The following is a 27190-nucleotide window of genomic DNA, read 5'->3' on the forward strand; positions in this document are numbered from 1 at the left end:
TGAATGTGCGATGGTTTGATTTTTGGGCTAGCTTCAGAGAGCACATCTCCTGCCATGTCTAGAGTCCTTTTTAATTACTGTGGTAGAACTTCCCTAGTGCTTTGACATACCCCCTCAGCTCCAAAGCTCATATGCCACCATATATCTACTTTTAGATTACTTTATCAATGCAATACAAGACCATTTTCAGTTAATGTGCAATCACATATGACCCGTCAAAGCAGCCACATCTTTAATCAACCAAAGCACACTTTAATCAACTGAGTGCTTTGAAAACTTCCCTACCATGGAAAGTCAGTTTTATTTCCCACTTTTTCCACTGAATTTTGAGTCAGTAACTCCACACTGCCCAGTCAAATCCCATTTAATTTCTTGAATCAATCATGATTATGGGTAAGTCCAATTCCATGCCAAACTATGAGACATTTCCCCAAAAAGGGGAGCTGAGATCTGTGAAGAGGGTGTGCCAGGTTTCCCCCATTTCCTGAAGACCTGCACAACTACTTTGCAGAGCACTCACTGTCTCTCTCATTGGAAATCTGCTCCGCAGACTCACTGCAATTTTCAGTTTCTCACAAACCTTGGATCAGGTGATATCTGCCTCTCACCTGTTCCCCACATTCCCTTTCCTCATGCTTAGTTTTCGTGCATGTGAATGTGCTTCGATTTAAGGAGTCAGCTCTCAACTGATCAGTGGAGGTTGTTTGCAGTTTTGCTCCTATGTATTCTATTATTCATCCAATAAAATTGCCATTATAATAACTTTCTCTGTATGTTTTTCTTTTGGCGTACCCCTAGAGAGATCTATTCTGGTATTTACAGTTTACAATTATCTGTGTAAATCCTTTCAAGAATTTTTAAACTAATCCCGACCCACACACACTCAGTGTCCATTTTGGAATAGTACACCGGATGTGGAAAGATTCAGTCAAAGAAACAGTTCTGAATTGCATTTAAGAGCTCACACAGAGGAAAAACCTTTTGAATGTTCCGAGTGTGGAAAGGAATTCAGGTAGCACCCTTCAATAGTGTCTAAGAACCCACACCAGAAAGAAACTTTTTGAATGTTCAGAATCTGTAAAGAGATTCAGTCAGTGTGACTAATTCTCTTGTTCTTTTTCTTGTTTTCTCTTTCTTCACACTGATTATGATAAGAGTTTTTTTCATTTCTCTGTGTCCACAGCTGGAACGCTGCATGTAGACTTCTACGTCTCTCATCTTTTACTTTTTCTTCATGTTTATCTTTAGTAATTATTTTCCTCAGTCATCCATCAAGGTTTTTATTTCTTTTGCTATATGAATAGGCTTTCCACATTCTAGTCCCAATCATATTTCTGTTTTCTACAATTAAAGACCTTAACTGATGACCATTCCTTCCCTTGTAGCTTTTCCCAGCCATTCAGGAGATTATCGCCTATTTCAGTGATGGTGAACCTTTTTGAGACCGAGTGCCCAAACTGCAACTCAAAACCCATTTATGTATCGCAAAGTGCCAATACTTAATCTTCTGTCTAGCAACAAAAGTCATATCAGGCTGTTTCCAAATGTACATCAGCTGCACACACAAAATGAGCTACTGTTTTCCATTCAGAGCCTAGTTTAAAACCCAGTGGTTCTGTGTCTATTTTAATTTTCTACCTTACAATATGTATTAAATGTTTACTTTTTCTTAAAACATCGAATGCTTCTTTCCCATGTATTTCAATTGTTACATTATTTTGTCTAAAAGCCTATGTGCTACATAGATGTCTTTGAACAAATAAAATTAAAATAAAACAGCAAAGCCCTCCTCTCTGCTGCCTCACTCCCTTAAAAGGTGCCTTCTCTTCAAACCCCTGGACAAGCCCTGGCAACCAAGAATCCCTTGCCTTGCCTTCGAAGATTTCCAAAAAGGCCTTTGCCCACATCTTGAGGAATTCCTGGTACATGATACATGATAGAATTGTGGGTTGAGAGGGGAAGTATCAGCTTTTGGGATACAGTCAGAATGTGTCCAAGTTTGTGGAAGAGTGGTGTAGAAACCTCCCAATGTCATCCTCCAGCCAAAAAGGCTGAAACATCTGGATGTGAGATCCTTTTAAATTCATATTTCAGGCAGGTGTTTAGAGCTGCAGCTTCTTTAGTGTCTTTGAGTGAAGACAAGGTGTGGAAAAGACAGATTATGCCAAGATGGTAATTGGGGGCATCATCTACTGGTGGTTCCAGTTCTGTGGGACTCGGGGACCTCTGCTTGACACTGGCCACAGAGCCTCCAAGGGCTCTCTTGTGTTCTCTGTGCTTTTGCTTTTGGAATGGTCTTGTGTGCTTTGAGAGTGGAAACAGTGTCTCTGCTGGAGTCTTTGTTCAGGCTTTGAATATAAGGCTCTTTGGAAGTATTGGATGGTATCATGAAACCAAGCCCGGGAGAGCCACACTTGTTTCAGTAAAACCTGGGTCCTTTTCTCCAATGACTCCAACCAGCTGAGTTCTCAAAGATTTATTGAAAAACAGAAATAAAAGAAATAAAACATAAGTGCAGTTACAGAGATTGCTCAGCTGAATACATTCTTATGGTTCCATTGGGATCTTCCTGCCAAGAGATGTTTCTCTTAGCTTAGCCCATGATAGTGTTACCTTGGTCTTTGTTCTTAGTCTCCAAGAAAACTTCCCTCCTTGCCATGCGGTCCCCACAGCCTTTGAAGTGCCTTATTTGGGCATCTTCCTGTCCTGGGTACATTTCCATGGCCTTTTGGTTTCTCCATCCGGTGGATCAAAGAGCATTTTAACATGTAGGTGTGATGCTGCTAGTTTTACAGTACAATTCCATCACAGATGGGATCTCTTTCCAATGTCCTCTCATTCCTTCAGACAGGAAGCTGGCTCCGAGGTTAACCCCAGAGTAGGAAGAATGACTAACTTGGCTGTGCAGAGTGATTTTTTTCTCAGCTCATCGAAGTACACTTTCCTTTTGACTGTACTTTTAAGAAGCTTGACAGAGGTATGGAGAGGGAAATTTTTGCACTCCCTTATTGTTCTGCTAAAACATTCAATTTCTAAATTGTTCTAATTTCCTAAAATTTATAGAGGTTGGGTGCCATTGTCAATACAGTACTAGATCCTTTGGCAGTATTAAACTTGTTTATCTTAGTTAAAGTGTTCACACTACTGTCTGGAAATCTAAGAACAGGGGTCCCCTTGTTTTTAAGCCTGCAGGCCCCTTTGGAATTCTGACATCGTGTGCTGGGTGTGACTCCAAAATGGCTGCTGCAGGAGGCGGAGCCAAGCACATAGAGGAAACACAAGTGGAAGGGAGAAGAGGGACTAAAAGAATGGGAATAGGAGTGAGAGAGAATCAAACAAATATTAGTGGCAGCTGCCTCTGAAACATTATTTTAATATGCAAAACCAACTGGATCTTCAGTGGCCAATCACAAGCCCTGCTGTGTGACAACAACACCAGACCCCATTCACCTTCTCAAAACACTTGTTGTGCACCAGTAAAGGCTCTGCTGGGTACCTTGCATTGGGGACTCCTGGCATAGAGTCTTTTCTAAACAATCAGTGAATGATCCTTGATGTCACTGGGCTAAATGTTTTTACTTCATTTTGTTTTCTGCCTAGCTTTCCACCCACTGACTGTGTCTCTGAGCATGAAGAAAATGTCCTCCCAAAACCACTGGACATCTGAAAGTTCATCAGACAGCCATCCTGGTTCCCTGAGACACCTTCCATTTTTCCTCCGCATTGGAACTGTTTGAAATTGTGCCTTCAAGATCTCACCTTTAAGAAACTCTCATCCATCATACACTCTCTTCTCTTTTAGTATTTTTGACCATGGGATTGCACCCAATAGATTCCTAAGCTTACTGAAGCTTGCTTTCTTAAAATCCAGATTGTGTGTATTAGTTCGCTCAGCATCCCCTTTCCACTGTATAACAAACTCCAGGAGAGCATGATCCCTCCCTGTGACAACTCAGGGCACGGCCCAAGTCTGAGGCGATCGTTTGTCCCAAACTCGCCAGCCGCCCTTACGTCACCAAGGTTTACAAAAACACAAACAGGGGCAAAGGAGAAGGAGAGAAAAAGAAATTCCCCTTTCCCTGACACCTATTTCAAAGTGCCAAGCCCCAGGGAGATATTTCCCTCAGGAAACTGGTTCCTCTCTAGCTGGAGGGATCTCCCTTAATAAAAAGAAAAATATTAAATGTTCAAAGTTCGCTGCCACCAAAAATATAAACTGTTCTGTAGCCCATACACTGATAAATGGACACCACTCTTTCTTGGGACACACACACAGACAAAAATAGACTGGAACGTTTTTAACTTGCACAAAACTTGAAAAGTTTATGACTGGCCTAAATGTAGGCTTCTCAGGTAACTTGAGAGGATTTTAAAGCTTGTTGGTTTCAAACGTTTATTGGTTTCAAGAGCTTAATGGTTTCAGAGATGTTATTGGCACTTCAGTTTCAAACGTTCATAGACACACGCAGGTGTCACTTCAGAAAAGATGTCACTTCAGAAAAAGATTTTACTTTAGAGGATCACACTCCCTCTTCTGTCAGACACTAGTCTTTCTGTACCTAACCACACTAAAACAACACACTCCAGTCTTTACCCTGTGGGATTCTGGCACACAAGCCTCCCTCTCCCACCATCCAAACTGGCCACACTGCCACTGGACTGGGCCTCCTAAGACTGGTGTTGTACTTGTTAGGACAGACTTTAGTCTGGTCAGAGGTTTTCCCTCAAAACCCCTGAGTGGCGGGTCACTCTCCACCAGACTCAGGGCTTTCTGATGTCTCTGGTAAGCTTCCTCAGCTTACAGAGTACACTGTCTGACTCCTGTCAGACCAACAGCAGTGATAGATCTCTGCTTGATCTGCTCATGTAACCTCAGCTTGTGGGTTCTGTGGGGCAGTACTTGGAAGGAGTTGCAAAGAACCAAATTTAAACAAAACAGTTTACTTTACTTAACAAATAACACTTTTAAAACATTTAACATTTACACTTTGCAGTCCTGTTAAGTTTGCATTTTCAAGTCCTTATTTACAGTCTACTGATATTGCCAAGTCCAATTCTTCTTTGCTGGTGGTTGGTTTTGAAGACTTCTGAGGCTTGGTGAATGGGCTTCAAGATGATGAAGGTTCCCAGAAAAAACTCACCATTTACATACACAAAACCTCTGAGACAATAAATTCTAACACTTACAATAAAGCAAAAAAAATAAACTCCCTACCCCCTAATTCCACAAAAAATTGCAGTTACCTTAAACAAGGTGTTAAGGGCTTAATAAAATCAATCAAGGTCCCAGCCTGGTAGTCTCGCTTCCTCCAACCTCATGAGTTCTGCAGCATTCTACTTCATTTCAGACTCCACCCCTTTCTGGGTCATCCCATTCTGACACAGGGGTTACACTCACTCTGCCAAAAAGTACCAAAAGAACCCTCAGCACTCTGGCTGACTCTTTTTATATTCTTGCCATTTCCCTCTAGCCAATCAGGGTTGGCCAGGGCTTAACCCTTTCAGGGCAGACTCTCACCCTGGAAACTGAATGCCTTATAAGGGCATTCATCACACTCCCACCTAAGGATCCTACCACTTTCTCTCCACTAATCAGGTCATCATTATTGGTTAGGAGCAGATCTAAAATAGCCATTCCCCTTGTTGCTTCTCCCACCTTCTGGACCATGAAACTGTCTGCAAGGCAAGGGATAAATTTGTTGGACCTTATTGTCATGGAAGAGTTTGACTCCCAACAAATATCAGGATAATTGAAATCTCCCATGACTACTACTTCTTTCCTTTCTGAACATTTGGTCATCTGTTCCAAAAATGCATCATCCATCTCTTCAGACTGGCATGGGTGTTCTCATCCTGACTTGCAGGATTTAAGCCATGGACCTGCTCCCAGCTGTAATAATCTTTTACATACAATGCTACTCCTCCTCCTTTCCTATTTGATCTGTTTCTGTGAAATAGGTTATACCATTCAATTCTTATGTTCCAATCACGAGACTCATCCCAATCATGAGATATGATATACCTATTATATCATATTTGTTTTGGTTGAGTCTGCTCATCTTGTTTATTTCCATGCTCTGTGGCTTCTGCAGGCATCAAGGGCCATGATGCATTTCCTCTGGTTGCCTTTTGCTTTTTCCTCCTGCCATGGGTTTCCTTTTAATCATTTGCTCAGTTCTCTCTAAAACCTTTGGACTATTATCACTGTCACTTGATGAACTCCTGTCTGCTTGAATACTGTCTCCCTCCCCCATGTAACTCAGTTTAAGGCCCTTCTGAACAGGTTTGTAAGCCTCTTGGCAAAGATGTTTTTACCTAAGAACAGGCAACCATCCTTTGTTGTCAGCAGTCCTTCATGTGAAACCACAGACCATGGTCCAAGAACCCAAATAAGCCTTTGGAGGCACCATCATGACATGCTAGTTGTTCACCTCCACTATTCTTCTTTTTCTCCATGGGCCACGCCTTCCAATTGGGAGAAGATGAAATGACAACTTGTGCTGCCCAGATCCTTCAGCTTCCTTCCCAGACCCTCAAAATCCCTTCTGATGTCCCGAAAGCTACATCTTGCTGTGTCATTTGTTCAGGGGCGTACCTGCCAGAGTGACAGAGGGTATCCTTGTTCCCCAGGCACCGCCCAACAGATCATGCAAAATTGCCCCCCACACACTGAAGCTCGTTTCATGAGCTACTCAGGCACCTCTCAAGTTGAGGGGTGTCATGGGACAGAAGGCTCCCAACCCAGCCTAGCTTCCAAAGGGCAGGAAGTGCAGCTTCTGTGTGCCCCCCCCTGAAGTCAAGCAGGCCACTAGCTCTAGCTGCACTTCAGGCAGCTTGTGGTGTAGGCTGAAGGTCTCTAATTCCCAGCTCTGCTGGCCTCCCCACCCCCCCCGCCTTGGCAGAGGCATAGCTACTATGGGAACATCCGAGGACAAGTGCCCCAGGCGCCACCTTGTAGTACTAAAAAATTTGTTTGTGGCTTTTTCCAATTTTTAGGTTTTTTTTCATTTTTGACCTGCAAGAGTTAGCTACACCAATTTTCAGGCTATCGTCAGGCACTCTCCTGACATGCCTGGCAAGTTTGCCTGTAGGCAGGATCCCAGGGCCTGAGGTTCACATCAGGCTCTCGCCAAAATGGCCACTGGCCATGCTGGGACAGGGGCTGATGGGAACTGCAGTTCCTGAACATCTGGGAGGTTTGCTCTACCCCTGGTTTCCAGGGGATTCAGTTGCGTCTCTAAAGGCTCCCATCCCCATTGCTCTCTGGGCTGGGAGCTGGGTGATGGGCTACCTTTGAGCATCCATAACTGGAACTTCTGAACCAAATCCTACCAAACCTGGGTGATATCTGAAGGAGAGTCTCCCTGGCTAGCCTAAAATTTTGGTAATTGCTAGCTTAAACATTGCTCCCTGACAGGCACCCTCAGCCTTTCCTCTATAGGTGGTTCTTTAAACCAAATTCCTTTTGAGGACGAAGGAGAATCTAGTCTCAGATTAAAAAAACATTGAAAGTGGTCAGGAAGGCTTTCACAACCAGATTCAACTGGCTGCTGTGGTTGGGGAGTTGTGGTTCAGGATCTGCCTTAACGCTGCCAGCATCTGTGATCGGCATTCAGAGGTGTATCACAGAGAAATTTGTTATAAGAGCAGCTCCGGACATAGTGTATAGCAGACTTCTCTCTGTGATACTTCCTGGCACTACCAGCCAGATGCTGGGTGAAACATTAGGACCAAGATCTACCAGGACCACAGCCATGAGCCCAGAAAACCCACACAACCAACATTGAAACATGCTGTTTGGGATTTCCGGGTGAGAGGGACTCACCCTGAAGCAGCATCACTTTCAATGTTGCTTAAACCAGGTCATCTCCCCTTAAGGTGGATTCAGTGATTCTGTTTCGACTCTAAAACAACATTGCAAGTGATGCTGTTTCAGGTGGATCCCCCAGTACTGAAAGCATCACTTTCAATGCTGCTTAAATGGCTATTCTGGGTGTGTTCTGATTTGTGTGTTGGGGCATGTATAATGTGATGGTGACTTTGAGATGACTCTGGTGCAAAAATATTATTTGGCTCATGGGAGGGATGCTGCCCATGGTGGGGGTCAGAACCTGCATTTGTCCCGGCTCCATTTTTTCCTAGCGCACCTCTGGAGGGAGTCAGGGTCGTTCCCAAAAACATAGCTGGGAACTTCAAGAACAGATTTTCAGACAGGCTTCTGTCAAAGAGGAAGGGAGGCCGCCTCCGCCACATGTTTCGCAGGGTGTGTTTTGGAGTTTGTTCCTGCCCCCCCTCCCGCCTCCTCCCTAGTTGGTCTGTGCAAACACAGACTCATTTCAAAGGAGAAACCCAGTGGTGGTTGAAGTTAGGGATGGCCTGGACAGGAAAATTCGGATCCTGGGGCAGCAGAAGGGGAGAATGCCATAAGCATAAGCATTTTGTCATTGTGGCACGACAATGAAATTTACAGCAGCATCTCGATGCATAATTTCTAGACTCCATAATTATCCTCATCTCTTCCTTCCTCCAATCTATCCCTACACAGCCCAAATACATCAATATGAAGCAGTGGAGTTTAGTATAGCCACAGCCTCTAGAGTAGAAGCTGGGTCTCTAAGCCTCGGTCTCAGCTTGATAGACCTGCACGCCTGCCAGATGGTAACAGTTCAAAAAGAGAGTGTGCTGGATGAGACGGTCTCGGCAATTATTTTGGGCTTTATTTAGGCTTCGGGAAGAGAGATTTCTTTCCAAGGAGGGTGAGGGCAGCCGATAATCCTTAGCAGTAGTGATCACCCCTTTGGTTTTTTCCTATTCACTGTGCACCGTTCACGCCAGATGCAGGGTTAGACACTCTATAGCACAGCCAGTAAAAGGACACCAGAAGTTTCTCCATCCAGTTGTTAAGCCTTTAAAGTCTCAGAAAGTACAGTCTTGCTGGGCTTTTCAACCAAGGCAGTCTGTACGCAGGTCAAGTCCTTCTTAATCATAACGCCCAGAAATTTAAAACTAGCCACCTTCCACTTGGATCTCCACGAGTAGTCAAGGGCTGAATTTCGAGCTATTCCTTCTATAGTCCACTATGAGCCTTTGTTCGTTATTAGTGTTAAGAACCAGGTTATTTTCCTGCACCCATGAGAGCAGTCGTCCACTTCATTCGGGAGCAGGCAGACTCATCCTCCAGAGATGAGCCCCACCACCGTTGTGTCACTGTAGCAAATTGATGGTGTTACTATGATAGGACAGAGGCGAAATATAGTACAGTGAAGACTCAAAGGAATCCTGAAGGCCCAGCCCACTCACCTGGGCATTGAGTGGTGGGGTTGCCCCACCCCTGTCAGTCCAGAGGAGACAGCCCAAGTCTTGGAGGGCCAGAATTAGGCTCCTTCATCCCCAAGTCACCGGAGTCTGGACCAGCAGAGCTCCTTCTGTGTCCTTAGAATGAGTCAGTGCAAATCCTGGCCCCACAGGTGGAACCGCCATGTGCAGTAGCAGTCTTCCCAGTGGGCTGTGTTCAGTAGAGTGAGTGGTATTTTCCAGATCCCCTTGTGGACTTTCCAGAACCACCAGGCATTATGCTGCCTTGATCCCACAATGCAATTCTCATGTTTGTAGTTTGGTTGACAAAGAAAATCAGTCATTCAAATGAGCTTTTCAAAATTCCACCCCATTTTAAAAGGCTTTTTTTTTTAATAGGAGAGGAGTGAAAAGAAAGAAGCTGTTTTTCCTTTGCGTGCAGAGAGAGCCTCTTTGGATAAGGATCGTGCTCTGCAGCCTTAAAGCACTCCCCTCTGAGGGGCCTTGGGAGTGACCCCCCCCCCCACCGCCTCTCCAAGTGGCAGCCAGAAGCGTCCACCCCCGCCCTCAACAAGTCCTCTTCCGCTTGGCTATGCTCTTCCAATATTCCTGCTGCAAACCCTCCACAGCGTTGCCCAGTGGGCTCAGTTCCTAAGTTGGGAGCCATTGGGTGGGCTAGAACCCCACCTTCCTGCTGCTACAGAGAGCATACAAATTGTGCCCCTCAGACAAGCTTCAGAGGAAGGCCTCCGGATGGGTGGGGGGGCTGGGCAGGGGAATCCACCCAGCTCCAAGGATGGCTACCACCAGCCCCCCCAGACCACCCCAACAGCCTCCAGAAGTCCTTCCCGGGTCTCAAGAAGAAACCAACCCTGTAAGGTTGCACGCTCACAAGGGGAGTCCCCAAAAGAAAAAGTTTACGTAGCTGTAGCCAACTTGAGCCAAAACGCTGGATTCGGATTGACTCCTCCTGAACTCTGGAACAGACCAAAGTGTAATTCAATTCATTAAAAGGATGTTCGGGGGATATGCAAAAGGGGGCCTCTGCTGCCCCCTCCCCTCCTCATTCGGAGCCCCCAAGAAGCCCAGTGAACCTGGGGGGGGGGTGGGCGGCAGGTGGGCTGGACCCTGCTTTGGGGGGCAGACCTCCTGGTAGGGGAGGCAGGCAAGGCAGAGATAAGGTGAGGCTGGGATGGGGGGACTCCCCGTCCCCAGATGTTCCCCCAGATGCACAGGCGTAGCTACCATGGGGACATCCGGGGACAAGCGCCCCGGGCGCCACTCCAGGTGGGCGGAAAAATTGCAGGTTCGTTTGAAGCTTTCTTGCATTTTTTTACTGTTTTCCTACTTTGGTCTGCAGGAGGCACAAAGTGAGCTAGTGGCACCAAAATTTCAGGCTATCGTCAGGTGGCCATCCTGATGATACATGCCAAGTTTGGTGAAGTTTGGTTCAGGGGTCCAGTTGGACCCCCAGGCAGACCCCATCCCTCCACAGTATTTCAAATGGAGCTATTAGCAGATGGGTCGGCCTTGAGGGTCCATAACTTGACCCCGAATCAAACTCACTAAACCTAGGTGGTATCATAAGGATAGTCTTCACCACTCCAGGTTTAAGAAGAAGTTATGGGACCCCTCAAAGAGTGCTCCATCCCCATTGTTTCCAATGGGAGCTAATGGTAGATGGGGCCACCTTTGAAGGTCCATAATCCTAACTCTGAACCAAACTTCACTAAACCTGATGGTATAATCAGGATAGTCTCCCAAAAAAGATAGCCTAAAATTTTGCAGGTACTGTTATCTTAAACATGCTCTCCTGACAAGCACCTCAATTTTCCTCGATTCTCTTTTAAATCCACCCTTTGAAGTGGATTTAAAGGAGAATCTGGGTTCTAGATTAAAAAAAAACATTGAAAGTATTGTTGAAGGCTTTCACAACAGATTCATCTGATTGTTGTGGCCTTACAGGCTGTGTGTATCGGGTCTGGTAGATCTTGTTCTAATCTGTCTTCTGTGGCTGCATTCAGTGTACTAGAGTGAGTTCGTTATAAGAGGTCTGGACAGAATAACAGAGACTTCTCTCTGCAGATACACCTCTGAAGATACTGTTTCACTCTGTGATACAACTCCTGAAGATACCAGCCATTAAGATCTACCAGACCACAGCCGATGCAGCCTAGAAAACTCCACACAACAACCAACTTTACAATGGTGCTGTTTGGGGTGGATGGGTGGGAAACCTACCCTGAAACAGCATCACTTTCTAATAAAGAGCTTAAACTAGAGAGCCCAGGTCTCTTTAAGGTGAATTTTCGTGAGAATTTGCTTAGTTTAACATTGAAAGTGATGCTGCTTCAGGTGGATTCCCCCCCTTCAAAAGCAGCATCACTTCAATAGTTGTTTAAAACTAGGAGCACTGCGTGTTCAGATTCATGTGTTGGGGCATGTTCTATAATGTGATGGTGTTTGGTCATGGTGGGGAAGGGGGAGGGGCGCTGCCCATATGGGCGCAAACTCAGATTTTGGCCCCGGGCTCAATTTTCCCTCGCTACGCCACTGCCCAGATGTTCCCGATGATCTCCTCCAGTCATTCCTTCCCTGTCTCCCACCTGGTCCGTCCCTCAGACGCGAAGCCCCTTTTGCAAAGGGGATGGGTGGGGTGGGGGTCCGCTTTACACCCACAATGCTTTGGGGCGGACCCTTCCCCCGCTCCATCGGTGGCCCCCACCCCATGGGAAAGAAAGCCATAGAGCCCGAAGTCCCAGAGAGGCCGCCAGGGAAGGGGGCGGCATTTGCAGCACCGTCCACGATCAGCTGCTCTTTCCCCAGTGAGTCCAGGGGGGCTGCTGCTGGTGCTGGTGGTGGGGTGGGGTGGTGGGGTGGGGGTGGTGTGGGGTGGGGGGGTGGTGGTGGGGTGGGGGTGGGGTGGGGTGGGGGGGTGGGGTGGTGTGGGGGTGTGTGGGGGGCTGGGTGGTGGGGTGTGGTGCGGTGTAGCCAAAGGGGGTAAAGTGGTGGGGCTGGGGTGTGTGTGTGTGTGTAAAGGTGGGGTGTGGTGGTGGGGTGGGGGTGGGGGTGGGGGGGTGGGGGTGGGGTGGGGGTGGGGGGGGGGGGGTGGGGGTGGGGGTGGGGTGGGGGTGGGGGGGTGGTGGTGGGGGGGGGGTGTGGTGGGGGTGGGGGTGGGGTGGTGGGGGTGGGGGCTGGGGGCCGGGGTGGGGTGGGTGGGGTGGGGTGGGGTGGGGCTGGTGGGGACAAGGAAATATGGCCAATCCCAGGAAAGGAACGAAGGAAGGAAGGTGCCTGTGCCGACCCGACCCACCACTGCACGGAGCCTGCACGATCCAGGTGTGCAGGGCGGGGGAAGAACCGCGGAGGGTCTGGAAAGGTCCTGGGGGGTAAGTGGGGGCTGGATTGGGGAGGGGGGCTGCTTAGGGACAGACAGACCCCCTGGGGGCTGCTCTCGGGGCAAGAGGAGTCTGGGCGGCGGGGGGAGTGTGGGGGGTGGGTGGGTTTGGACCAGGGGTGGGGGCGGGCGTGGGGGCGCTAAGTCTGCAGACGACCCCCCCCTTTCTGAAACCCCGAGCAGAGAGCAAAGAGCGGGGGGGGGGGGGGACAGGGTGAAAAGCAGGGCCAGGAAGGGGGGGAGCAGTGAATAGGAAAACAGCTCCTTCCCCCCTCCCCCCCCAGTTCACGGCCCTCCTCCCCATGCCAGAAAGACCCTCTTAGTGCAAAAGAAAGAAGAGCTGGGGAATGAAGCCCTTAAGAGACCTGGATGTGGAAGGGACTCCAGTCTCCTTTAGCTTGGGGAGGGGGCTGATGGGTCAAGGCGTGGGGGGGGACACAGGAGATTTGGTGAGAGCCCCCCCCTTCAGCCCCCCCCCCCCTGCTTCTTGGCAGCCAGGCCCCTTCAGGACTCCAAGCAATGCAATGCAGCCGCCTCCTTTGTTCTCTGGGAAAGAGAAGAGGGAGAGGCGCAACTTCCCCCACCCCCTTCTACTTTTATTCCCTTTTAAAGTCCTGGTCCTGCAAGTTGGAGGCTACTTTTCTACTCCCCTGGGTGTGGGCATAGGAGGCCCCCTCCAGACTCCCCAAGATTATGAACCAGAGTGGCAGGATCTCTTCTGGGTCAGCAGTGCTGGGTGCTGGAGCGAAGAACAGAGTGAAGGCCCCCATCTGGCACGCCCAAAAGACCATCAGTCCCTGACCTGATTCATGCAAACAAAGACAGTGGTGGGCACAACCTTTCTCCTTGCAGTGCTAGCTTTCCATGTGAGGAGGGGTTGTCCATGCTACAAGTTGTCAAGGTCAGGGCTGGAATCTCCCACCTGCCCCCTTGAGCCAGACAGCCCAGTTTTAGCTCTTAAGTTGCGGGTATGATGACATGTAATTTGATAGTAAATCTGGAGTAAGCCAGTGGAAAAAATAGAAAGAATCCATGATCTGGAACTGGGCTTATGCATTGTGGGGACTCCACAAAGCCCTGGATCCATTATTTTTTTGTACTGGCTGTTGGTGTTAACCTAATATTAGATGTAATGGCAGGTTTGGGGTGACCCAGCGCAAAACCCCTGAGGATCCGTTCCTTAGGACCATGCTTGTGGCAGTGCCACAAAATGGTGGACACCTGATTTCTGCAAGGCACTGTTTGGCTGTGAACATGTCCTATGATTTGATAGTTATTTTAGGGTGACCTAACGCAAAAATCATCCTGATCCATGAGAATTCATTCTTTGGAATTAGTTTTTAGTCCCTAGCAGCCCCATGAAGTGGTGGATTCAAGACTGAGATGTGAGTCTGCCGACGGTTTTCTTTTGTGCTTTAAAAAAATTTTTTTTGTAAAAATCATATGATTTCATGAGGATCTGTCTAAATTCATCTAGATTCAACTTTTACCCAGTCCCCTTTTGCGCACAACTTCAACTGAGGTGCAGCGTTTTTACAGTCTTTTTGGTCCAACTCCTCCCTTTAGGGCTCCCAACCAGGGAGTGGGTTGGGGAGGGGCATCCTGGAAATACAACGGAGTTTAGGAATTGAAAGAAAAGGATTTCCCCAGCAGTGGTGCCTGAGCAAGCGTCTCACTTTCCAGGAGCCATGGAAGGTGGAAAGCCATGCAACACTATTTAAGGGGGAAGGAGTATATTTACCAGTCTTTTACCAGTCTTTTTGCTGGGGCCTATCCAAGAAGCAACAGTGTGAGTTCTATTACAAACCTTACTGGTGGTTCTCCAGCCCAAAGAATGTTCTGGTGTCGTTTATATTTATTTTCTGTAATCTCGTAGATTTGGAATCACTTGGATTGTGTTCAGTGACAAAAAGGTGTTCTTGAAGTGTTGAAATAATGTATTGTTGAAGGTTTTTACGGCCAGACTCAACTGATTGTTGTTGGCTTTCTGATCAAATGTTTTTGATCCACAGACCCACAAACACCAAGACAACTTCAACAAAAAGGAGAATTAACAAAACTCTGAGAATTAACAAAACTTGGCTACCAGAATCAAAGGCTAAGGGCATGCTAGAGCCATGGACAATGAACTCCACCCAGACACAGGATTTGCATTCACTAATATTGTTGCTACAGCAGGGAATGCAAATGCGAATACAGTGTAAATGGTAACTGAAAACCTCGCCCGCAATACAATGCAGTCAATCACACCTTTGCATAGCAAGTTCCACCCAAACACTTACTGATTGGTTCCCCACCCTGGGACATGGACAATATATACCCCACTAAACATTCCCTTCTCACTGGACCCAGTGTGTAACACATTTCTCTCTGTGAATCACCTCTGAAGATGCCAGCCAAAGATGCAGGCGAAACGTTAGGAACAAGATCTACCAGACCACAGCCACACAGCCTGGAAAACCCACAACAACCTAGTGAAATAACATCCCTTATTTATTATTTTGGTTTCCCATGTTTATTGTTTTGGTTTAGCTTTATTATAATAATAATAAGCCTTTATTTGGCATAACAATAATCATAACACAATAAAAACCTGCGATAAAAGGTATACAATTTAGCTTTATTAGAAAATCATATAGAACAAGAAGAGTTGGATTTTATATCCCCCTTTCTCTCCTGTAGGAGACCCCCTTTCTCTCCTATAGGGGCTTACAAACTCCTTCCCCCCTCACAACAAACACCCTGTGAGGTAGGTGGTGCTGAGGGAGCTAGAAGAACTGTGACTAGTCAAAGGTCACCCAGCTGGCGTGTGTTGGAGTGTACAGGCTAATCTGAATTCCCCAGATAAGCCTCCACAGCTCAGGGGGCAGAGCGGGGAATCAAACCTGGTTTCTCCAGATTAGAGTATGGTACACCTGCTCTTAACCATTACGCCACTGCTGCTAATTGAAATGGAGATATTTTGACCTGTTTACAGTTTGCATGGTGATGAAATATTTTGGTTGTTGTGGTTGTGTGAAATTAATAACATGCAAAGTGAGGATTAATAGAGTTGTTGTAACTTTATTAATTCAGTAGTACTTCTAGCCGTTGGTGCAGATTGGTGTGTTTTGGTAGGTTTTGGCGCACTTCCCCCTAGCATTTATTGACAACGATGAAGGTCCAGATAGGACCTGAAATTATGGTGGATTTGTTCACATGTAGAAAGTGACTCCCTTGGGAGGTGGACTCTGTGCCTTTATGCCCCGGCCTCGACCTCCACAGGTTGCACAGGTTGCACCTCTGAATTTGCAGGAATGTCCCAACCTGGAACTGGCAATTCGTGCATTTGGCAGGGTTGTTGCCTCCCCAGCTCCTGTTCATTGCAGCGGCCCTTGTTCTCCGTTTCATGGAAAACCCACACCCCTGACTCAATCCCACTTTGTAATGGAATTAGATTTACATTTGCCCTACATTAGCAGGAGAACTCAGTGTCTTTGGATGGGCATATTTCCTGATATGGTTAGTAGCCATCCAAACCTACTAGGACAGCCTGACCCAAAGTCAACAGAGGAAATATTTTTAAAGAGCTAGAGACACTTAACTTGCACAAAGGACCAATCGGCATATCTTTGTTCTATTCCACCATGTATCTTCATTCTCTTTTCCTTCTGGCATGTTGCTGTCTCGCAAAGACCAGGCCCTCTGTAAAGAGAAGTCTCTCTTTATAGCCAAGTGAGTAAAGGCATATATTCAATGTTGCAGGTGACCCAAATAGATGAAGAAGAAGATGGAAGAGCAGGACCCAGGAGGACCATGTGAGAGAGCAAGGAAAGACCTCCAAGCTGGGAGTGGTGTTCCATTCTGGGAGAGAGCTGTGTCAGAGATTCAGGGTCAGGAGCCCTTGGACTCAGAAGTACGTTGCCGACGCTTTCAGCAGTTCCGCTACCATGAAGCCGACGGGCCTCGAGAGGTTTGTAGCCAACTCCATGGACTCTGCAACTCCTGGCTGAAACCAAAGAGATCCTCCAAGAAGCAGATCCTTGACCTGGTGATCCTGGAGCAGTTCCTGACCATCCTGCCCAAACAAATGCAGCGTTGGGTCAGAGGATGTGGGCCGGAGACCAGTTCCCAGGCGGTGGCCCTGGCCGAAGGTTTCCTCCTGAGTCAAGCCGAGGAGAAGAGACAGGCAGAACAGGTGAGGGCTTGTCTTTCCAGCTATGTCTAATTCAAGCAACAATATCTGACCTTCTCCTAAAACTTCCGTGCCTGACATTTGTTCAAGTGTTAATTATCCAAATGGGAGGTTTTAATTACCTGCTTCAGCAGCCCCTTCTAAGGAATATCTGTCCCCTCCAGGTAATTCCCCAGCATTGAAAAACCCCTCTTCTAGCTTTGCTGATTGAAAGGTGCAGAGTCTGGGAGTGGGGTACGATCCCTTCCTTGTTATCATCCATTCCATCTCTTACTCATCTCTCTTGCTGCTGTTTTGGACATGGGATCCATCCATGAAGATGGAAGCAAATTTCTCTGAGATGGAAAGAGGTCTATTGGAGGAAGGGCAGCAAGCCCAGACGCACATCCAAGATGCCAACTCACCTGGTAAGGACTCACTATGCCTGGATGGGATTGGGGCACACAGTAGTTTGATGGGTTGCATCAGGAATGAACACTATGTATCCTTTGTAACCCGATGTGTAAAGGGCCTTTCTCTTTCTTTTCCTTTCTCCTGTGACGTTTTTAGCTTTGACATGGATTGTAGGCTAAGTGATTCTGGCAAGCCATTCTTCAGGGAAACAGGATGTGCCTGTTGGCCTGAGGGGGGAGGCAAACCAGGTGGCTGCAACGATCTCTCTTGCGACCTTGAGGTGCCGAAGCCTCCAAATAACTTCTTTGACACTTTCTCTGGGAAAGCAGGAGGGGGGACTGGGTGAGGATAAAGGGACCCTGGAAAACCATGTTGGGTAGAACTGGCTTTCTCAAGCTGGGTGCTGCGTTGCTTTACAATAAACGCTGCTGGACAAGGATCCAGAATCTTCTTATTGATTAAATGTCTGTAACCAAACTGTTAGTTCGAGTGAGGAAGAAAAATGAAATGTGTCTTGACACAAGTTATGGCACTCAGTAGCCAATAGTTGTGATGCCTTTAAAAGGGGATTAGACAAATTCTTGGGGGCAGTTCCTCACATTTATTACAATATTCATACACTTCCTTTTTCCATTAGAGGGACTCAAGGTGGCTCCAATGGAAAGGCAAACAAATCTCACCCAAGCCCCTCAGTCTTGTAAATAAACAAATCCTGCATTTTATGCCCACCATAGCTCTGAGAACCAGTTGCTGGGGGGCAGACGTGTTTCGTGCTCATGCTTATTGGAGCGTCTGACTGGCTGCTGTAGGAAATAGGATGCAGGAGGAGGGATGCCAGGGTGTGGGGAGGACCTTGGGGTAGAAATGCCACGTTGAAGCAACATCTGGCCAGAAACACAGATGTGACATTAGTTGATTAGCAGATGCTATGACCACTCCTTGATAGTACCCTCAGTGTCCAGATACACTCATTTCCGGTCTGTTTTTTGGCCTCATGTGACAATGAGATGCCAGGAAACGTCGTTTTGGCTGCTGTTTTTTTCTTCCACCGACCTGGAATCAAGAGCATATAAAATGGCCCAGCCAGAGGGAACACAGCATGTCTAGGCCTTTGGGCTGAACCAGCTGAGATGCCATCACATTTTTCAGCTCCAGTGTTCACAGGACAAGTTTCAAGTTTTACAGACATCTGAAATGTAACATTTGCATCCCACCGAGGCTCATAGGTACCTTTTGCTTCTCTTCTGCCTTTACTACTGCTTACTAGAAAGGGTTACAGTACTTTTTGAGTGTACACGGAGTAAGGTTTCACAGGGAAGGGAATGTGGGTGTGTCAGGTATACCTCATGCACTCAGAACAGGAAGTGGAGGTTAATATTCTTTTTTGCACTTTTCCTTCCCGTGCAGGCAGTGAAGAGAAACTGTTGATCCATTCTCGTTGCGGGTGCATGGGAACAGCTGCTGCACCTTCAGTCCAGGTAGGGGAGATGAATGGGCGACAGACTGGGTCCTCCCTGCTTTCTTAAGGGGGCTTTTCTCCTGCAGTTGATACTGAAGGGCCCCGGGAAGAGGCTCTCAATGGCACTCTTTATACACAAGCTGACTTCTCCATCCTTAACCTTCACAGAATGTCCCCTTCCAGCGTGCTGTCTCTGCCTGACCTGCCCTCTAATGAGGGAATCTGTTTTTCTTTCAGACTTTGGTGTCCTTTGAGGAGGTGGCCGTGCATTTCACAGAGGCAGAGTGGGCACTGCTGGGACCTGACCAAATAGCTCTCTATGAAGACATCATGCTGGAGAACTACAGGAGCGTGGCCTCTCTAGGTAAGGGACTTTCATAGCTTCCAAGGTACAAATTTCTGCCTTTGGGATAAGGCGTGAATCAAAATCTTGATAAGCAATAGGCCTGTTTGGCTACTTTCTGCCTTGTGGAAGCCTTTAGACGGCAATATTCAGCACAGCTGGGTAATGTAATTTTAGCACCCTGGCTTGCCTTGGCCAACTGTGGCCCATGTTCAGAACATAAGAACTAGCCTGCTGGATCAGACCAGAGTCCATCTAGTCCAGCACTGTGCTACTCACAGTGGCCCACCAGATACCTTTGGGAGCTCACATGCAGGATGTGAAAGCAATGGCCTTCTGCTGCTGCTGCTGCTGCTGCTGCTGCTGCTGCTGCTGCTGCTGCTGCTGCTGCTGCTGCTGCTGCTGCTGCTGCTGCTGCTGCTGCTGCTGCTGAGCACCTGGTCTGCTAAGGCATTTGCAATCTCAGATAAAGGAGGATCAAGATTGGTAGCCATAGATCGACTTCTCCATAAATCTGTCCAAGCTATCCAGGTTAGCGGCCATCACCACCTTCTGTGGCAGCATAATCCAAACACCAATCGCGCGTTATGTGAAGAAATGTTCCCTTTTATTAGTCCTAATTCTTTCCTCTAGCATTTTCAATGTATGCCCCCTGGTTCTAGTATTGTGAGAAAGAAAGAAAATGTTCTGTCTGTCGACATTTTCTACCACATGCACAATTTTATAGACTTCAGTCATAACTTCCCTCAGACGTCTCCTCTCCAAACTAAAGAGTCTCAAAAGCTGCATCCTCTCCTCATAAGGAAGGTGCTCCAATCCCTCAATCATCCTTGTTTCCCTTCTCTGCACTTCTTTTATCTCTTCAATATCCTTTTTGAAATGTGGTGACCAGAACTGAACACAGTACTCCCAAGTGCGGTCGCACCACTGCTTTATATAAGGGCATGACAATCTTTGCAGTTTTATTATCAATTCCTTTCCTAATTATCCCCATGTTGTTATCATCACTGAAGCCAGAGGGTTTCCAGAGGCCAGTGGGGGATTAAGGGGCCCTCAGGAAGATTCTTAGTGTTTCACCCAGGTGACCCCTCTGACTGTCATCTGGAATGGCTTCTGTCCCCCAATATATATATTTTTTGCTTTTAAGTCTAGTCATGACAACAATAATTGGGTACAAATGGCAGCCAAAGCAACACAGCAAATGAGCTTGGAACACCTGATATCTTAGCAATGTTGAAGTTTTGACTCTCCCACAGGTGTCAAACTCGCGGCCCTCCAGATGTTATGGACTACAGTTATGGACTACAGCATGATGCTGGCAGGGGATGATGGGAACTGTAGTCCATAACATTTGAAGGGCCGCGAGTTTGACACCTAGTCTGTTTGGGAGGCCACTAGAAATCATATAGAAAATCCCGCTGAGCTTTCTGAGGAACAGCAAGGTATAACTGAAATAAATATACAGGTAATGGAAGCAGGAAAAATTTAAAAGTGGTAATGGGCAGTGAAAATCTCTTACAACACAGAATACACTGGAGATGAAATATGTCTAGATTAATCATATATAAGAGTGCCATAATATTCAGCTTCACACAGAGAGGACCTCAAAGGAAGGAAAGCCCCTGGCCCTGACTTTATAATTCCAGAGATTATGAAATTTCATACTGATTGGTGGGCCCCTATCCTGGCCACTCTTTTTACCCAAGTGAACAGCTCAGGTATGTTCCCCAAGTCTTGGCTGTCTGCAACCGTGGTTACCATTCATCAAAAGGGAAGTCATTCAGAGCTTGCCAATTTCCGCCCGTTCAGTCTTCTCTCAGTGATAGGGAACATTTATGCTAAACTATTACTGAAGAAACTTCAGTCACGGCTCTCCCATTCTTGTGCAGTGGAGGCTGAACGAATAGGCTTTTGTAAAGGGAATTATCCTTTGGACCATGCCTTGGTGCTATTACACCTAGCCAGTAAATACTCAATACAAACAACAAACTCTATGCTGTCTTTATTGACTTAAAGGCTGCCTTTGACTCTGTGCCGAAAGCATTACTCTGGGCAAAACTGGCTGCCCTTGACTTTGATGCCAGACTCCTTTCCTTGATTAGGCAACTGCACAAATACCAGCTGCTGTGCTCAAGTGCTCCTATGAAGGTCCTTTGACAGAAAATATTTCTATTTCCAAAGGGGTCAAGCAGGGCTGTGCCCTGGCCCCCATACTTTTCAATCTTTTTTAAAGTGACTTTTTAAAGTGACTTCTGCTCTTTCAGCAGTGAACAGCCATGATCCAAAACTGGGTACATCTCATGTATCAATTCTACTCTATGCAGACGACGTTGTCCTCTCTCGATCCAGGGTTGGCCTCAGATGCTTAATGAAGTGCTGCGTGGACTACTGTGAATCCACTAGAAGTGACAATTAATTATGAAAAAACTAAGGCTTTGGTCTTCTCTAGGCGCTTTAACAAGTTCACGTGGGCAATTAATAGCACTCAAATTGAACAGGTTAAATGCTATAAATGCCTTGGCCTTTCATTCTCCCATAACCTTTCGTTGGCAGCCTATAAGAAGGTCCCCTTCCTAGCCACATCTAACAGTATTTCTGCATTACTCCGCTTTTTCTACAGCTTTGGCCATTCCTTTATTCCTCCTGCTCACAAATGTTTCAATGTCAAAGTCGCCTCGAGCTTGCTTTATGGAGTCCTAATTTGGATTCAAGCTGTTAACCACTTTTTGAATCCCCTTCAATCCAAATTCTTTCATAAGATAACAGGACTCCCGAATTGCGTGCCCTATGCAGCCCTTTGCCTAGAGCAGGGGTCAGCAACCTTTACCATCCAAAGCACCATTTGGACCCATTTTTCACGGCCCTGAAGATCTACCAAGCCGGAGAGGTGGCTCCGCATGGCGTCACCTCCTGTTTGCCCCTCCACTCACCTTTCCTGGAGAGACACGCCCATGCTACCCTCCGACCTCCAGGCCACGCAGTGCCGCAGTATAAGGTTGAAAGAGCTGCATGCAGCTCCAGAGCCGCTGGTTGCAGACCCCTGGCCTAGAGTTAGGTCAAAATTCTTTGGAATCAGTCGCTTGGGCTTTTAGATTTTGGCTGCAGATTCATTTTCTCTCAGACTCCCTGGTCAACCACCTGCTGTCTGACACATACTCCAACCCCTGATTTTCCATAATCAAAGAAAAAATCTATTGCTTCTATTGAACTGCCAGTGGATTCACTCTGCCTTTTGTCCTGCTTGGAAGCTTATACAAAATTAGCAGGCTATTGGATAGAGGAGGAGGAGGAGGAGGAGTTTTGGATTTATATCCCCCCTTTCTCTCCTGCAGGAGACTCAAAGGGGCTTACAATCTCCTTGCCCTTCCCCCCTCACAACAAACACCCTGTGAGGTAGGTGGGGCTGAGAGAGCTCCGAAGAACTGTGACTAGCCCAAGGTCACCCAGCTGGCGTGTGTGGGAGTGTACAGGCTAATCTGAATTCCCAAGATAAGCCTCCACAGCTCAGGTGGCAGAGCGGGGAATCAAACCCGGTTCCTCCAGATTAGATACACGAGCTCTTAACCTCCTACGCCACTGCGTAGAGAGTTTTCTACCCTAATCACTTCAGCCAAGAAAACTTGTTCCCCCCTGTATTTTTCTATCCCATTTGAACAGGGCCACTTGGCACACTACCTGTATTGTTTAATAAACCCCGTTCAAAGGAGAGCCATAATGCTCGCCAGATTTAATGTTATGCCTTCCGCCTTGTTACACGGCAGATTTAACAAGCAAGAAAAGCCTAATAGATTGTGCCAGTGTAATTCTGGCTCAGTTGAATCTCTGGCCCACCAATTATTACACTGTTCCAGATTTAAGAAAATCAGATCCAAATATGTTAATTCCTCCAATTAGACTGGTTGAGATTGTGAGCTTGATCAGCTTTCCATTGTTCCAAAGAAATTTTTCCTTGGGTTTCTTTCCTTCCCCATGTAAGAAAGATCACTTTCTCTGTGTGTGTGCCAAAGGAGCCAGGAACGTAATGCAGCTTACTTCCAAAGAGGATCTCAAGAGAGTGTTTCCTTCCCAGATGAGGATCCTTCATTGTTATGTCAAGAAAATGGTTGAGGAATATTCTCAAAGGATTTCTGCTTCATGCATCAGCTTGTTTTCTTGCCCTGTGGCTGGGGGCAAGATATTTAAAGGGGGCATCGTTTGTGGTATGACACAAAAACAGAGTGGGTTTTTTTCTCTCCCTTTCCTGGAAATGTTTCTAGAACAAAGATAAATGTTACCAGAACAAAGATAATTTTGAGCTGTGCACCAGAAAAGTGCCTCCCACCATTGAAATGTGTGTTAAAAAATACCCCATGGTGAGAATGTCTTTGTCTCCCTGGAAATTATTTGGAAAAACTGGCAGGTCTCTCTCTGTGCTTGTGCAGAGTTTTCTAAAAATGCCCCATCCATCCTCTTTCCCACCTTCTGTTTTGTGATTCTAGGAAGTGGTTGTACGTTCTTTATCAGAGTTTTGTGTTTAGAGAACCATTTGTTTATCATTGGGGACAGCTATTGTGTTGGACTATACCCTCCCAAATTTTTTATCAGGAGACAACAGACATTGTAGGTTACAGAGGCACATCTCTCCCATATGCTACAGACACAAACATACTTTTAATTCACACATTTATGTCAGGAGGTGTATATATCGTTAGATTGCAAACCAAGCCTTTCTGGTAAAGCAGGCTTAAATGTCCTTTTAAAGTGTATATTCATGTTCCCTTTTTTCAGAGTTGGGAAAAGCTGGTGATTTCATCTCCGTGTATACAGCTTGGAGTGGAGATCGGATGTCCTTGTGTGGGTGCTAACATAATTTCTTTCTTCCAGCAGGAAATGAGCAGTGGAATGAGGGTGATGAAAAAATGCAGAACCTATTACTAGATCAAATCAACAACGATGGTCTGAAAGAAAATTTCAGGAATCCAAGTGAACCTAAGAGGCAGAAAGGAAGTCACATGGCTGAAAAGAGGGTTGAACCCATTTCTCGCCAAGGGCATGATTTCCATGAACTAATCCACACAGTAGAGGAAGCATATCAGTGCTTAGAGTGCGGAATGAACTTCTCAGATGAAAGCCAATGTGGGATCCATTTGCAAATGCATAGTGGAAAGAAGACTCATCAATGCTTGGAGTGTGGCAAAAACTTCTATTCCAGAGGAGAGCTCTTTAGGCATCAAAGAGCACATGAAGAAGAGAAACCTTATAGTCACTCAGATGGTGGCAAGAGCTTCTCACCCGATTCAGATATTTTTCAACACCAAAGGACTCATTCAGGAAAAAAACCACTAATCTACTTGGAGAGGAGAATGAACTTCTCTGGTAGAAGAATGGGTAATGTAGGTATTCCAAAAGACAGTATAATGAGGGCATCTAAATGCTTTCAGTGTGGATTGTTCTTCACCTGCAGATCAAAACTACTTGTGCACCAAAGAACCCACACAAGAATAAAATCTTTTGAATGGTTTGAGAGTAGCAAGACATTCAGTCATAGTGGCAATCTTCAACAGCATCAAAGATCCCACGCAAAGAAGAGACCATTTGAATGCTCCAAGTGTGGAAAGAGATTCAGTCAGAGTGGTGCTCTTAAAAAGCATCAAAGAACTCACACAGGAGAGAGACCTTTTGAATGCTCTGAGTGTGGAAAGAGATTCAGTCAGAATGGCAATCTTAAAGGACATCAAAGAACTCACACAGGGGAGAGACCTTTTCAATGCTTAGACTGTGGAAAGAGATTTAGTTTTAGGGGCAATCTCAAACTGCACCAAAGAACTCACACAGGGGAGAGTCCTTTTGAATGCTCAGACTGTGGAAAGAGATTCAGTTGGAGAAGCAGTCTTCAAGGACATCAAAGAACTCACACGACTGAGAGAATTTTTGAATGCTCAGACTGTGGAAAGAGATTCAGTTGGAGAAGCAGTCTTCAAGGACATCAAAGAATTCACACAGGGGAGAGACCTTTTGAATGCTCAGAGTGTGGAAAGAGATTCAGTCAGAGTAGCACTCTTCACCACCATCAAAGAACTCACACAAAGGAGAGACGTTTTGAATGCTCAGAGTGTGGAAAGAGATTCAGTCGGAGTAGCACTCTTCAACAGCATCACAGAACTCACACAAAGGAGAGACCTTTCGAATGTTCTGAGTGTGGAAAGAGATTCAGTTGGAGCGGAAGTCTCCAAAAGCATCAAAGAACTCACAGAAAGAGGTCTTTTGAATGCTCAGAGTGTGGAAAGAAATTCAATTGCAGTGGAAGTCTCCAAAAGCATCAAAAAAGTCACAGAGAACAGAGACCCTTTGAATGCTCAGAGTGTGGAAAGAGATTCAGTTGCCATGGAAGTCTCCAAAAGCATCAAAGAACTCACACAGGGGAGAGACCTTTTCAATGCTCAGAGTGTGGAAAGGGATTCAATCAGAGTGGTGATCTTAAAAAGCATATAAGAATTCACACAAAGGAGAGACCTTTTGAATGCGCTGAATGTGGAAAGAGATTCAGTCGGAGTGACACTCTTAAACAGCATCAAAGAACTCACACAGGGGAGAGACCTTTTGAATGCTCCGAGTGTGGAAAGAGATTCAGTCAGAGTAGCGATCTCCAAAGGCATCAGAGAAGTCACACAAAGGAGAGACCTTTCAAATGCTCCCAGTGTGGAAAAAGGTTCAGTCAGAGTGGTGATGTTAAAAAGCATGAAATAACTCACACAAAGGAGAGACCTTTTGAATGCTCAGAGTGTGGAAAGAAATTCAGTTGGAGTGGAAGTCTCCAAAAACATCAAAGAACTCACACAGGAGAGAGATCTTTTGAATGCTCAGAGTGTGGAAAGAGATTCAGTCAGAGTAATCATCTTAAAGAGCATCAAATAACTCACACAAAGGAGAAACTTTTAGAATGCTCCATGTGGGAAGAGATTCATTTAGAGTAGCAATCTTCAAAGGCATCAGAGAAGTCACACAAATTAGAGTGCGTTTGAATGCTCAATTCAAGGTCTCTTTCTGCTGTCAGATGATACAATTCAGTTTGATTCCTAACCTTCCTTTAGGAATTTTGGAGGACACTCTTCTGAAAGCAGAATGGTTGGATCTTTGGGCTAGCCTTGAGAGAGCACATCTGCCTGCCATGTCCAGAGCCCATTTTTTCACAGTGGTAGAACGTCAGTAATGCTTTGCCATAGCCCCTCAGCTCCAAGGCTCATATGCAACCATATCTCTACTTCTAGACTACTTTATCAAGGCAATAAAGACCTTGTCCTGTTAATGGGCAATCACATCTGAGCCCCCAAAGCAGCCACACCTTTGATCAACTCAAGCACACACAGTTCTTTGAAGACTTCCCTACCTTGGAATGTCAGTTTTATTTCCCACTCTTTCCACTGAATTTTGAAACAGTAACTCCACACTGCCCTGTCAAATCTAATTTCATTTCCTGAAGAACAGTTTTTGCGGTCTTCCAGTTTGGATCTTGGAGAAGCCAGCTGCTGTCATACAGAGTGTGTCCATTCCCTGCAAATAGTTATGGCCGCTTCAAGACGTGGAGTGTTTATCGCTGCCTGGGGACTCCGGGCAAAACGCCATCCCCAGGCCGCCACCGCGACAGGTGCAGTTGCTTCTGAGTCACGCCGCCTCATCAGCTGCCCCGCCCGGGCTCTCCACGCCGCCTTCAGTGTGCCTCGAAGCTGCCATTCTGTTGGGAACGCCGCTGAAGCTGCTGCCGCGCGAACGGCAGCAGCTTCCGGGCTTCCCCTGTTCTCTGTATTTTGCCCAACCTCGGCCTTCGGAAGGCTGTTGAGCCTGGACACTTCCGCTCCCGCGCTGGAGCAGGCGCGAGGGCCAGGGGGGGGGGCGTGGTCCCCAGGCCCGCTAATTCACCAGAGGCCCAGGACACGCTGGTTATCGCGGGCCGCCGTTCGCTTCTAGGACCGGCCCATGCAGACGGTCCTATTGCCGCCGGGTCAAGGCCGAAAGGACGCCTAACCCTCGCCGCCTGATTCGTAAGGAAACAGCCTATATTTCTCCCCAGAATGGTTTTGTTCTGGTTCCCATGGCAACTGGAGGGGGAATTGGCGCAAAGTCAGGTCATCAGAAGACCCCTCTTCCCCGGGC

The 27190-nt window shown here is 46.6% G+C and overlaps 3 protein-coding genes across 3 annotated transcripts in view; 2 read left to right on the top strand and 1 right to left on the bottom strand.

The window, feature by feature from the left end:
- Nucleotides 1-27190, top strand: part of TAP2 (transporter 2, ATP binding cassette subfamily B member) — a 1062867-nt gene that overhangs the window by 319211 nt on the left and 716466 nt on the right. The window lies entirely within an intron of this gene.
- Nucleotides 1-27190, bottom strand: part of LOC125428531 (zinc finger protein 708-like) — a 1111878-nt gene that overhangs the window by 150481 nt on the left and 934207 nt on the right. The gene's annotated exons all lie outside the window — the stretch shown is intronic.
- LOC125428560 (zinc finger protein 420-like) overlaps nucleotides 1-27190 on the top strand; it is a 469229-nt gene that overhangs the window by 62396 nt on the left and 379643 nt on the right. The window contains exon 4 of the mRNA XM_048488869.1: nucleotides 17164-17272. Coding sequence (XP_048344826.1) covers nucleotides 17164-17272 — 109 coding nt within the window. The remainder of the gene's footprint in view (nucleotides 1-17163; nucleotides 17273-27190) is intronic.

The sequence above is a fragment of the Sphaerodactylus townsendi genome, linkage group LG03, assembly GCF_021028975.2.
Source record: "Sphaerodactylus townsendi isolate TG3544 linkage group LG03, MPM_Stown_v2.3, whole genome shotgun sequence".
Taxonomy (NCBI): Eukaryota; Metazoa; Chordata; class Lepidosauria; order Squamata; family Sphaerodactylidae; genus Sphaerodactylus; species Sphaerodactylus townsendi.